We start from the raw sequence: 14,817 nt of genomic DNA, 5'->3' as shown, positions 1-14,817 counted from the left end.
TGATAGTTTGATTGTTCGTCTGCCATCCTTAGTTCGAAACTTGATCACCCAAGGTCTAATTCCTATGCCCATGAGTTCTCATTTTCCTTAGTTAAGAAAGTCAACTCATTTACCGCTTTTATTATTCTGAAACTGAATCAGCTTTATTCTTTAGCTTAGAAATCATTTGAAATCACTAGTTGCACTTAGATTGAGTGAGTACTTGTATACTCATTGCTTCGAATTCCCTTAGAATTGGTTCGACAATCATTTATACTACAACATTTGTCTTAGGAGCCTTGAAAACTCCTAACATCACCTGTAAAGCTAGCCTCAATAGAATAGAGATTAAACTATCATGGGAGCTTCCAAGAATCCGAGCCAGAATCTCATTCCAATCAGGGGTGGAAGCTGGTTGAAGCAATGAGCCAATGACCTGCAACCAAAGTCTGTATGTGTAGGAGCATGCAAAAAATAAATGCTATCTTGTTTCCTCTGGTTCACCACAAAATGGACAGCCTTGCACTCTCCCCCAGGCTTGCATTCTAACCCATGTCGAGAACTTGTCCTTTATGGCTAACCATGTTATGAATGCATACCTAGGCACACCTTGCGCAAACCAAACGAGTTGAGACCAAAGAACTGTGGCTCGTCGATGCCTAATCATATCCTAAGTTGTGTGCGCAGAGAAATCCTTTCCATAGTCCTCATTTCCTCTCCTCCACTGAACCACATCTTCCACACTAGTCTCCAGCTCTAGCCGGAAGTCCTTGACCAGAGATATCACCTGCTCAATACGTTGTTCCCTTGAGTTCCGAAACCTTCATTCATGATCAACTATGACATCTGAAATCTGGGAATTTCGAGCAATGCCAAGTTTATGGGTGCCTCTCTTGCCTATCACCTCAATCAATCTTTCTCTAGGGTTCCAAATATCTGTCCAAAACCCTACTACCTGACCATTGTGAAACTTCATATGATGAAATTTTTTTGCTACGGGTCTCAGCTGGAGTAGCTTCTTCCAAATCCATGAACCCACTGTCCCTTCTCTAATATCCTAGAAAGAGACATCTCACAGAATAACTTGCTTCATCCACGTCGCCCACAGAGACCATGAATTGTCAAACAAACGTCATATCAACTTCAGAGCAAAGACCATTGAGACATCTTTTATTCTACGAACTCCTAAGCCGCCTTCCTTCTTCAGTGTGCATACTTCTTCCCATGCTACTTTTGATTTAGTTGTAATATTTAGTGACCCACTCCAGAGAAAAGCTGAATACATGCTTTCTATCCCATCAATTCAGTCTTGTGGTAAACAAAAAGCTGCACACCAAAAATTTGAGATGCTTGCAATAACCGATTTGATCAATTGCAACCTTCCGGCAAATGATAAAGCTTTACTCGTCCAGCTGAGAAATGTGGTCCGAATTTTCACCAACAGTGGCTCATAATCACTGCGAGTCATTGTCTTTGTATTGAGCGGCAGTCCCAAATAGTTAATTGGTAAATCATAAGCTGTAAGACCTACTGCTGCTGCAGCAGTCTCCAGTGTCTGCTTACCCCTTCCCGCTGTAAAGACGGTCGACTTTGCCACATTAATACACAGTCCCGTAATTCCTACGAATTCCCGAAAAACATCCAATGTGCCACCAAGCGAGCCAGACAGCCCATCAGTAAACACAATAATGTCGTCTGTGAAGCTTAAATGTGTAAAGCCGCCTGCACTGCACAAAGGGTGGAACCCAATACTTCTATTGATGATTGCTTTATTTAAGAACTTTGGAGAGGACATTGCTCACGATAACATACATATACAGCGATAATGAACAACCTTGCCTAATGCCTCTAGAACTGGGAAAGAAAACCTCCAGATCACCATTGATGGAGACCGAAAACGTTGTTGTATCAACAAACCTCATGATCCAGGTGACAAATAAACCAGGGTTGCCCATTGCACGGAGAGTAGCTTCAATGAATGACCATTTCACAATGTCGAAGGCTTTGGAGATGTCAAGTTTGATAGCGGAGCGAGAAGATATCAGTGGCTTATGTTTTTGTAGTTTAACTGAAAGTTATAAATGATAGCGTAACGCTGCTATTATATATTTTTTGTAGTTTTAATGAAAGTTATAATGTCAATAATATTTGTTTTGAAGATTTATTTATAATTTTTAAAAGAATATTTTGCCATTTAGGGTCTGGCTAATTTCTCTACTACCATCTACAAACGTAATCTTTATAGTTGGTATTGGTTATGAAATCTAAAATTAAAATATTTTTATATTTATTTATCCATCCGCAGCCGCAAACACTAGCGTGAACCAGGTTTTGATTTTAAGAAGTTTAGAGCGGTTCGAAGCGATTTGTAACTGTCTTTCTAATTGTTATGAAACGCTAACAACCGACACCAACCATAAAAATAATGTTTGCGGATGGAAGTGAAGAAACTAGTCAGGATTAGATCATGAATAGCAATAAGGTGGATGATAGAAAAGATAGTAAATTTTAATATTTTTATCGCTACTTTTTTTTTTGGTCAAAATTTTCATCAAAGCTTTCTATTATAAAATACAACTTGTATTTTTAAAAAAATATTTTTTTAAAAAATATGATACTATTTGTTTTTTATGTCACTATTTAGGGTTGGGCAAAAAACTCGAATTAGAAGAACCGAACCGATCTCATTTCGAATAAGTAGTACCAAATCTGAACCGAAATTGATTAAATATATGAATTATTAAAAATGTTGGTATTTGAAGAACTGAAACCTAATCCGATCCAAACCAAAGTATTTTGGGTATCCAAAATAGATTTATATACTTATATATATTAATTATTTTTAGATTTAATATATATAAAAACATCCAAAATATACAATATAACCACTTTAAATTAATTCTCTATAAATTAATATACACTGAAAATCTCTATATAATAATATAATTTTATAGTCACAAATTGAGTTTTTGGTTTAATTAGTATATCGTTAAATTAATATCTCTATAAATTAATAAAAAAAATTATAGTATTGGTGTAGTCCCAACATTATTAATTAATAGAGGTTTCACTGTATATAATATTTTTAAGTTCATTTAAATACTTGAAAATATATAAATAATCAAATGTAAATATCTAAAATAGTTAAAACTAGGTGTTTCTCCCGCATTTGCGGGTTTAAGCATTTTATAATTATTTATTAATATATGCATTACTAAATAAGCAATTATAATGATAAATTTCTATTTATTTTTTTTTTAAAAAAATCGTAATTATTATAATTTTTTGAATTTTTTTGTATGCTATATTCAACATTAAATAATAAATGCTAGAAATCACTCAATACTATCTTTTCAATTATATAAATTAAGAATTTATATTGATTCATATAAATATGTTATTCAAATATATTTTAGGATAACAACACAATATATATAAGAATTATCTTTTGTTTTAAAATAACTAATTTTATTTATTTTTTAGATTTTAGATCATTCTTATTATTATTAGTGTTAATCACTGACCTTGTATAAGAAAATTAAAACATGTTTTTATTTTAGCTAATTTTTATATTTTATTCATTAAGGGTAACATCGTATTTAACCACTATAACTTTTAAAGTGAGATCTCCGTGGCGAAAAATCACTTCGCAAATAATAATATAGACTAGGTGTTTTGCCCGCACATGCGGACATAATCATCTTACAAATACTTATTATTTTATGTCTTATTAATCCAAAAATCAGCATAATAAAACTCTAATTGGTGAACATGTTGAAGGAAAAAATTACGGTGAATTCTTTGTTCATCAAAATTGATACCAGTTATGTTGAAATTTTAGTCAAATTGTTGAAAGGTAGATCCCACTTTTTTCTTCTAAATTCCCCATGGAAGAATGAATAGATCCCACTTTTTTTTCTTCTAAATTCCCCATGGAAGAATGAATTTATAAGAAAAAATTTTCCTATGCAATTCTGATAAGGAACAAATTGAACAAAAAATCATATATTTTTTTTTTCAATTCTTCAAATGAAATTTTTTTTTTTTTTTTATTTTTTTCATTCTTCTAGTGGTCACCAACTGAAGCTATAGTGTTTCACGGATTAAACTTAAACCAGTTTAAGTAAAAGCCAGAAAATTTGTTTTGAACTCAGGCACAAGTTAAGTTATTATTTATGATTTTAAATAGTTAAATCAAACATCAAATTATTTATATATGTCAAAAAACGTTCATCAAACTATGTACTTATTATTGTGTTAAAAGTTTTAAAACACTCATATACTAGAAATAGTTTAGAAAATATCTTTTTATATATATTTTTCTTTGACTGATATTTAATTATAAATTGTTTTATATCTTAATTTTTTAACTTTATAATAAAAAATATTGTTTTCAGATAGCAACACAATATATATAAGATTTCTTTTAATTTTTAAATATATTTTCACAATTTTATTATATTAGTTTATAATTAATTATTTAATATAACATATAAAATTTAATATTATTAAAATAAAATTCGAGACTTATTATATATAAAATTCATTACGGGTTTTGTGAAAATTAATAAATACTTATTTAAAAACTAATAATAAATCAATGACATATATAAAAGCTTAAAACCTTTAGCTAAACAATTTCTTCGCTTTGAAGTTCACAGTGGTAACGCAGTGGGGTTTTGGACTGATCTTTGGCATCCTATGTGTTGTTTGACTGAGGTCATTGGCGAGAGAGGAACCCATAAACTGGGAATTGTAAGGAATGCGGAGATTGCTGAGGTACTAGTAGACCAACAATAGAGGTTTCAGCAGACAAGAGATAGAAGCATTGAACAAGTCCTTACTCGTGTGAAGGAGTTCCCAGTAACTCTAGTGCAAACTGTCGATGATATAGTGACATGGAAAAGCGGCGAAGAGGAGTTCAAGAAGTCTTTCTCTGCTTTCAACACTTGGAACATGATCTGTGCACGATACGACATAGTGTTGTGGTCTAAGCTAATCTGGTTTAAGCAAGGTGTGACTCGATATGCTTTTATCACATGGTTGGCTATCAAAGATAGGCTCTCTACAGGGACTAGAATGAGAGATTGGGGGATTGTGCAAGGCTGTCTTCTTTGTGGCGAGCCAGAGGAGTCACGCGAGCACTTGTTCTTTGCTTGTCCTTATACATATGGAATCTGGTTGCAGGTCATTGGTTCTTTGCTACGCCCTGCTCCTTCGCTGGACTGGGCAGAGATTCTGGCTCGAATACTGAGTGTAGCACACGACAGACATGTATCTATCCTATTGCGATTAGCTCTGCAAGTTACAGTTTATTACGTATGGCGAGAGAGAAATGAAAGGCGACACTCACAGCAAAGTAGACCGGTGACTCAACTTGCGAAAATCATTGAGAAGACAATCAGGTAGAGGTTACTATCTACTAGATACTATGTGAAGAAAGAACCGGAGGGTTTGATACAGAGGTGGTTTTTGGCCCATATTGGGTAAAGATAGGTTTCATACGATAAACAATTCTTAGGCTCTCATTGTAAATAACTATTCTTTGCCATATGATGATCAATAAATTTAACATTTAAAAAAAAAAAAAGCTTAAAACCTAATAAAATATGACAACTAAGAAAATAAGAATTTTAATATAACATATAGATTTAAATATTATTAAATCAAAATTCATTTTTAATTATATATAAATTCATTACATATATTTTTTAAAATTAATAAATTAGTGATTCAACTAAAAATTATTAATAAATAAATAACTAAGCTAAAACCTAATAAAAACATGAAAAACAAGAAAAATTGACTAAAATCATGGAAAACATGATAAATAAGCAAAATCAAAATAATTATATATCTAATTACATATTTTATAGTTATATTATTTAAATTAATAAATTGTGGACTCAACTAAAAACTATTAATAAATTAATGACTCAGCTTAAACCTAATTAAAACATGACAAATAAGAAAAATTACCTAAAATCATGGAAATCATGACAAATAAGCTAAATCACTTCATAAATAATAGTATAGATATACTCAAAACTCAAAAAAATACTTAAATAATTATTAATTTTCTATCCAAATATTTAACCCAGACCAATTTATATGTTAAATTAGGTACTCTGACATATGTTATTCAAATTTATATGTAATATATTCTATTATTTATAGATTTTTTAAAAAATTAAAGCATATAATGAATTTTAAAATTTTAAAAATAATTTAAATTGATTATCGAAATCCGAACTGAATCCTCAAAGATCTAAACCGAACACGAAATCCTAAACACACCCAAAAACGAACCTGGACGTCTACCCCTAATCACTATTATATATCATATATGTGTCATCATAGGTTACAAAAATATGTGTTATCATATAATTAATCGTATTTTATACGTACCATCAAATAAGTAATCTTATAATTAATAATATTTTATACGTACAATCATATAAATAATTGCATATATTATATTTTTAATTTTGAATGTAAAATATAAAAACCATAATTTAAGTTGGTGTTTGAAATTGAGCTTTGTATTGTAATTTTCTTATATATATTGAAAACATTTTTATAATGGTTATTGGAAAATATATTAGTAAAAATCACTTTTTGAATATATATATATATATTTTTTGAATGAATTTTTGATATAAATCAATTTTAAATTATTATTTTGATTTGAATATGTATAACAAGTAATATAATCCCGTTATTTTTTAATACTACATGTAATGGATTTCCAATTTTTTTAATAGCATAAATCCAGTACTTTTTTTCATAATTTACTGCTATCCATGTTTCCAAACATTATTATATTTATTTTTTACTATTATTCATGTTTCTAAACAAATAATAAAGGTACTTCTACTAAGATAGATGGAGTTAGATTAGCAATTACGTGAACATTCAACTCTCGTAAAAGATTAATTTATTTTGTAGTCATTCTAACCTGGAATACTATTTTATTAGAAAATTTGTGTTATGGTTCAAACTCATACTTTAAATATTAATAACATCCACTTAAATTTTTATAACTATATCCAAAATGTTAAACGGACTATCTCAGTTGTAATATAGATACTGTTAAAAAATAACTCCAAACTTTAGTGAATATCTGATGAAAAAAACTATCAACAAATTCACAATTAAATTTAAAAGTTTCAAATTAAGTGGGCAGCTTAAACTTTAGACAGAAATGACATCTGGTTATAAAAATATATCTATAAAGAAAAAGAAAACTAAATAAGCAAATATAGCTGATGAATGTATATTGTTTGTTGTTTTCGCATTTTGACATGATGATACCTACTTTTGAACGGTTTACACTTGTTTCACATCTAATTCAGTTTTCAATTTTCACTGACAATACTGATTTTTGTTACTCTAAAACATAAATTGCATTCTAACTTCTCTTTTTAATTCAAATTGTTGCGTTAAAGGCACCAGACTTGGTCCTCCTGTGCCAAGTTTTACAAGGCACCGAACCTGTGAACCTAAATTGCTTTGAAAGAGAAGTTTCTCTATCTATATCACACACACACACACACACAAATCTAATCTTCTCTCTTTCAACCGTAAATTTTGCTCACCATCAAGGCAAGTTTCCTTCTTTTGCTCCCCTAGCAATATTAATTGCTACTAAAATATCTTGCCAAGGGTAACCAAATCTTGCTTCATTCCTCTGTAATATCACAGAAAGGACCTAAAATTTAGGGTGTTTTTTTTTGGGTTCTTTCCATGTGATGTGAGCATTTTTGGGTGAGAAAGATGAAGACTATAATTAAGTTAGGGATTGGGTTGAGTTTGGTGTTTGGGTTTCTTCTCTTAGCACTTATTGCAGAAGTCTATTACCTTCTGAGATGGAAGAAGCACAAGAAGAGAGTCATAAGCCAAGAGAGTGAGGAAGAGAAAGAAGAAGAGCAACAACAACAAACCGGGTACGCTAAGGAACTTATCCAGCTCTTCTGCTTCAAAAAGCCTCAGTCTTTACATGCCAACAACGGCGGAAGCGAAGGAGAAGAAGTCTCGAGGAATCAAGATTTGGAGCTTGGCTTGATGAAACATCTGGAAGGAGGAGGAGAAGAAGGGTTTGAAGCAGAGCTCATGAAGCTTCATAACCAGAGGTTTCTCTTCACAATCATGGAAGAGACGAAAGCTGATTTGGAATCTGACGACGGGAAGTCGAGATCGAGGACGAGGAGCTTGAGTGATGTTCCGGCTGGAGTAAATGACTGTAATACCCCTGGATTGGCTTCTCCGACAACACTAAAGTCGTCTCCTTTGGAGTCTTACTCGCACCACGAGTTCAATCCTCTGTTCGAAACAGAGGGTGAGCTTGAGTTCAACAAGTTTTTCAAGTCGTCTTCTTCGCCTCCGCCGAAGTTCAAGTTCATGAGGGACGCGGAAGAGAAGCTGAGGAGGAGAATGATCGAGGAAGCCAAGAGGAGAGAGCTAAAACCGGAACTTTCGGTTGTATCAGAAGGTTCGTTCTTGAAGTTCATGACTCCTGCGACGGTGAACAGAGAGAAGAAACAGAGTAATCAAGAATCTGTTGAAACGGTGTCGTTTCGTACTTCATCAGGTACAAAGTCTTAGAACGTTAGACCAGAAATCATTTGCACTGGTTGTTTAGTATTAGACCTCTCTTGCTTTAATTTTTATTTTTTTGGTTCAAATTTTATTAAGAATTTCAATTTTTAGTTGTGTGAAATGTGAATTATCTTTCCTTTCTTTGGAAATGATTTCCTCTGTACGTATCAATCTGAAAAAAAATTCTGCAGATGCTTGTTTGAATTTCGTTTGAAGAAAAAAGTTAAAAGGAAAAGTTGTAAATTGTATATAGCTTTTGGGAAATAAGTTAAAATTAAATTGGTGTTAGGTTTGGAAATTGGGGTTAATAATTCAAATCTTTACGGCGCCACAAGTTTGAAATCTTCAGCCTCATTAGTTTTTTTACTTTTTTTTTTAATCTTACCAGTCCGATTAAATATTACTATTTCATTTTCAAGTAAACGATATAAACTGCAATGTTCTTTGATACGGTTAGTGAATTGAATGCTTTCTAATCCCGCAAATTATGGCATAATATATCATGAATAAATATTTTTTTCCCATACATGTGATTTCTTTTTGGGGTAAAGCAAAGTCACACTTGTGATTATTACTTAACTTTGATTCTTTATGTTTCTTAAGTGTAAATTAAACATAACGTTTTATACATAAATATACATTTACACTATTTGAATAAATCGAAAACTTGTAAGAAACAAATATATATACCTTTTGTGTTGTCTGAACTAGAAAAGTTCATGGCATCACGCGATGTATCGCCGAAAGGTTGTTTTAATTTCGCTTGCCTTTTCCAAAGTTTTCCTTCAGGAATATATATACCTATCAACAGGCAACAGGTGTATTTGATTCCATTTTTAAGCAACCAAAAGAAGATATATTAGCTATTAGCCTATTAGTAATTAATTACATGCGGTTTTTGTATAATAAATCGAACAGAAAATATTACAAAAAGTTTAAATTTATTTAGAATCTTCAAGCATGAAATACTATTTACTTGAAGTGCCAAAAGGTCTTATAGGACCACGTAACTACTGATAAGACTTTATTAGTGGTGAGTTAGCGACACTTTTCTCGTCAGGAAATCTATTATTTTCAATCAATATGACAAAACGGATGTTAGAGACAGCACAACAACTGTTTACTATTAAATGTTTTATTTGAATAAAAGAACATAAAATTGGTGAATAGGTGATGAAAACAGACAAATTTTAAAATCACTACAGTTTTGTTTATATCTTCAAAATTTTATTCGAATCAGAAAATGCAGCAAAAATACTACAAAAGTCAAACCCTGTATGTATGAACAGAAACTAAAAATGTATTCTGGTAAAGTACACTTACATATATACTTATGCACTAGGGAAAAGGATGTGTAAATGTACAAATACATTAATCATACGGTCAATACGTATATATCTACATATTTGATGACAAATGTGAACATGGCGGCACGTGAAAGAACCAAACTCAAAGGCTTTGAATGGTGACCAAGGAACGAAAGGGAACACTGAATTCCTTATCATTCCCAAAAAAAATCACCATTCAAAAGGAATAGTTTTTCCTTCTTGTTCCTCCCCATTCTTTTTTTTGTAGAGAAATATAGAACAAAATCATTCCTTGCTAAATTTGATAAGGAACAAGCATTCCTTTTCATTCCTGCAATTTTATTCCTATACATTCCTTTCCTATTCGTTCCTCGTGTTCCCGAAAAGGTCACCAGTCGGAGCCAAAGAGACATGAAAAGGAGAAGGAGTTCGAGATCAGTCGTCAACATCTTGAGCCCCACCTTAATTGTTAATTTCGAAATTCTTTGGAGCCCAACTTTGCTAAATATTCATAATTAACTATGATTTCTATGTTTCTATCAGATGTTATAACATCATCTAAAGTTCTAACCAATAAATAATTACACATGCAGACAAACACCACCAAAAATATACAGAGATTCCAACTTCGATAAATAAACTTAAAAACTCAACCAATACAACTCAGTGACGAAGCCTAATCTTCACCGATGACACTTGGAAACAATTCAACTCAACATATGCTAGCCTTATCATTCAGTTTTTAAACAATCAAGACTATATTCACATTGAAACTTAATATACGTTCATACAGCAAATTACTAGATACAGTAGTCAATAACCGATTCGTCGTATTTAACCTGAAAAGTTACACGACTCAAGATCCAAAACTGTTTTTTTGTTAAAATTCAAAATTTGTGAAATTACCCTCATTTCTTCAACTTTTGCAGGCTACGTTCTCATATTGATCAAAGAGGTAAACATTCTCTGCACATTAAATATCTTTCTTTCCTTTTGTTAGTGGGTAGCAAGTGATTACTAAACACTGCATGGCCTCATTTATTTTGTGATAACGTTTTGCGACGCTTTTTGGGTAAAATGTAACAGAACTATAACAAAGTACTTCGTGTCCATTGTAAGTTGTAACATTATTCCTAGTATGCAACAGTTCCTACATCCTCATATTGTTATTCTGCGTTGATAAATTCAATAAGCACAAGGAAATTAAACATTCAAAGATTATTTTACTTCGTTGTATATTAATAGCAGTATTGATTGTTTGACCCAGGGTTATAAAACTAAACGTGCGAACGGTGCGACTGTTCCGGACCCAATCTGTTGTTCCCCTATTTTTAATAGATAAGAGCCCGATTTTTTATAAAAATACATGTATTTTTATATTACAAATAAGAAAATGGGCCCAAATTTTTTTTATATGAAAGTTTTTTTTTTATTTCCAAAGATTTATTTTTAAAATATTTCTGATATTTTGAAAAAAAACATATATCTCTCAAATTTTTTTAAAAGAAATAATAGTTTAGAAATTTAAACTTTTTTTGCTCCAGGGCCCATAACACCATTAAGCCGGCCCTCACTTTATTTCTAAACACTTGCCTCCTATTTATATTGTGATATTTGTCGTAACTGTGTTCTGCATATAATTTTTTGAGTATATAATTAAAAGAACTATTCCGTAAACTTTAGTATTAAACCATCTAGCCCCATTATATGCAACAAGCCAAATGAAACCCACGTGCTTAAGGTTTTATTCAAGTAGCTAGAGTAGTGTAAATATTTCTCTTAATTATGATAACTTGCTTTGTTACCTCCTCTCCCTTCTTTTGTGAAATATCAGCCGAACATCTTTAGCCTTTTGGTGTTTGATCAACTCTTTCCATTTCCTTATTTTCTTGCATATCGAGCGGGCCTTGTGGTTCAGTGGTAGTGGACGGACCTTGGATGCAAAAACATTCTGGGTTTGATCCTCTTGCTGCGGAAACTAAGTCACATTGTTCTTCTCACTACCACGGCTGCGGATACGTCTGTATGAAAATCCGAGAAAAGGTCCGTCATGGGCTGCACCTCTCATCCAGAGATTAAGTCTGTGTCTTTAATATAACCGAGTTTAACCCTTTTTTTTATCAAAAAAAAATTAAACAATATCATTCACATGCACCTTTGTTTTCTATTTTTTCATGCTCTTTTATGAGCATGAATCATTATTTGAAATTGTTAACACTAATACCTATTGAATATACGATGTGTCATAATAACTATATTGCAGGAGTCAGTTCGTAAATGACCAGTGTTGCCTACACACAAGAAATATGATCAACTGCCATTACTAATTAATTTGTAATTAAGTTACTCTATGCAGTTGTTCAAAAAAAAAGTTACTCTATGCCAGTACTTATGAAAAGACAACTTAACTAAACAATTGTATTCTTGTGGTTTCATTTAGATTCAGTTGGATTAACTTATTTGGCCATTGTATACGACTCGATCCTATCCAAGATAGGCATTATCTTATGCAGTGAGTGGCTTTCCAGTTCCGTCTTTCACTTCTTGTTCAGTTCGTCGTTTTTAATTATTTTTATGTAAAATTTCGATTTTTGGTATGTGTGGTATATGTGGATAGATTTATAAAAAATTGAGTAATACTTATCTTATCAATATATATTTATATTTTAGGTCAATTGTCCGAAAAGATAAACTTAAAAGTAAAACATGCTTCAACCAAAATAATGAAAATATATAATTTATCGGAAAGTAATTTGCAATACTGTTCGAATGAGGCTAAATCAAGTAAAAACTATATGATTGTTACATGATCACTAAATAAATCATAAATCGTTCGAATCTCCTAGGCTCCCGGTGTCAGACAAGGTGAGCTCACCCCACATAGAGGGAAAATTGTGAGCATACAAGAAAGACGAAAATGAACATTACATTTGTTAAGCTATATGGGCTTTCAACCTAAAATGAAAATTGATTTTAGATTGAAAGTCTATCTAGCTTAATTTGGTATCAGAGTCATGTATTAGAGAACGAAAGCTAGGGGAACAAATGAGATTTAAAAGTCTCATGTATCGGTAGTTGGAAAGAATCATAAATAATATATAAGATAGATGAGCCAATCCACTTATCACCAATTGGTTTTATGTTGAAGCTCATCTAGCTTAACATGGTATCAAAGCTCGATCCAAACAATCCAACCCGATCTAACATTGATCTGGTCCAAAGTTGTCTTATCGATTATTACCCAAACATTCTGAGATTGATACTAAAAAACATCATCTTGAGAGAGCGTATTAGAGACAAAGATTCCTGCAATCGATAGTTGGAACAGATCATAAATAATATATAAAATAGATTAGTTTAACAACATTTTCATGATAACTAAAACTAAATTAGAACTAAAAAAACCTTTAGTATACTACAATTTTCGATCCAGAAAGACATCGCATTAAAAAGATTAAAGTCCTTTTGATAATAATTAAAGAAAAAAAAACTGTTAAAAAGACATAGCATCAGTAGCTTAGTTTTACTTTTCAGTGTATTATGAGTTTAGTTAGCTTGATCACTATCGTAATTCACAAACGTAGGTTCAAAAAGCATTTTCTCAAGTTAATTTGTTTGGCTTCTTCAAGCAACGTAGTTTTTGTGACGGTACAAGTTTAGAATGGGTAGGCCCATTCAAAGAAACTATTAAAGACACAGACCTAACTCATGGGTGTAAAGTGCAGTTCACAGATGGACTTTTTCCTGGATATTTAAATGGGCCGTAAGAAATACATCATATTCGCATGGCCACATGTGAAACTAATAATTTCGCATTAAAAGAGAGTCTAATCTTGATCTAGACCAATAAGGCAACTCCTCCTCTGAGAAAACTACTAATCACCAAGATTCTCGTATTGCTTACAGAAATTAACAAACTGCTTGCCGTTTCGAGAATAAGCCAAATCGGTAACACCGTTTTTACTTCTCATCCTAGTGCATTCGAAACACTTTCGGATTGTATTGGGACTAAAGGCGCCTGATCTAACCTGCAGTGTTCAAGTCACAGATTTTTCTTTTGACCTTATCGTCAATTTAGGAAAAGTGTTTCTATACATGAAAGTTATATTAATACAAAGACTAGATTTATCAACGTACCATTAAAATGGTTCCATTAATTTTTTAAAACTAAAACACGATTGATTCTTTTTTTTTAACACGATTGATTCTTAAAACAATTTTAGAAAAAAATTGGCTCTCCAGAGCTTCTATAACCCTTTCCTATTACTTTTTTCTTGTCTTTTTTTTTTCCAATACTGGGTAGATCATTATAAAATCAAACTCTCTTTCTAACACTCTGATCAACTGACGGTTAGTAATAAAAACAAACGACTATGTCTGAAGTACTACTGTTGCATCTTTTGATAATCGAGTTCCAGACCTGGTGTAAAAATCTATAAACTTTCATCACTAGGTCATGTTGCTTCCACAAATTATATTTTTTTAACCTTTTCTGGAATTAGAAAAATTAGAATAGACTCACTAGTTTGGATAGAACCTTGTAATTAAGTATTTGATTAGTCATCAACTCAGCTGTAGTTGCCAGGGTTTAGTAGGATACTTAATTTTATTTTGTTAGGATTAAAGAATAAATGATACAATACTCTAGGTGTGTTTTTAGTTTTTGTTTCTCTCCTCTAATGTCATACCAGTACAACGTATATTTAGATTTTTATACACATATATGCGTATACAGTACGCAATAAGTTTGGATAAATAACTTAATAATAGTAACATTATATGTGTTGGTGCATTTAAAATTTTTAAATATAAAGTAACAAAAAAAATATAAACTGAGATTTACGTCGAAAGAGGAATATTTTTGTAAGGATAAGATAACTGTGGCCCTGTGGGGATGATCAACACGGGCGCATGTTTGGCGGGGGGGGGGGGG

The 14,817-nt window shown here is 31.7% G+C and overlaps 2 protein-coding genes across 2 annotated transcripts in view; both read left to right on the top strand.

Moving 5' to 3' along the window:
• LOC106323338 overlaps positions 1-5,388 on the top strand; it is an 11,594-nt gene extending 6,206 nt beyond the window's left edge. The window contains exons 2-3 of the mRNA XM_013761479.1: positions 4,634-4,758; positions 4,834-5,388. Coding sequence (XP_013616933.1) covers positions 4,634-4,758; positions 4,834-5,388 — 680 coding nt within the window. The remainder of the gene's footprint in view (positions 1-4,633; positions 4,759-4,833) is intronic.
• Positions 5,389-7,387: 1,999 nt separating this feature from the next.
• Positions 7,388-8,855, top strand: LOC106324863. Its single transcript, XM_013762858.1, has one exon. It carries the CDS (start codon positions 7,756-7,758, stop codon positions 8,581-8,583), a length of 828 nt encoding a protein of 275 aa, XP_013618312.1. The 5' UTR covers positions 7,388-7,755; the 3' UTR covers positions 8,584-8,855.
• The last annotated feature ends 5,962 nt before the right edge of the window (positions 8,856-14,817 follow it).

Source organism: Brassica oleracea, chromosome C2 (genome assembly GCF_000695525.1).
Source record: "Brassica oleracea var. oleracea cultivar TO1000 chromosome C2, BOL, whole genome shotgun sequence".
Lineage (NCBI taxonomy): Eukaryota > Viridiplantae > Streptophyta > Magnoliopsida > Brassicales > Brassicaceae > Brassica > Brassica oleracea.
This window is presented reverse-complemented; position numbering and strand designations above follow the sequence as displayed.

Coding starts and splice junctions, on each gene's coding strand:
- LOC106324863 (XM_013762858.1), top strand. CDS start 7,756: ATGAAGACTATAATTAAGTTAGGGATTGGGTTGAGTTTGGTGTTTGGG.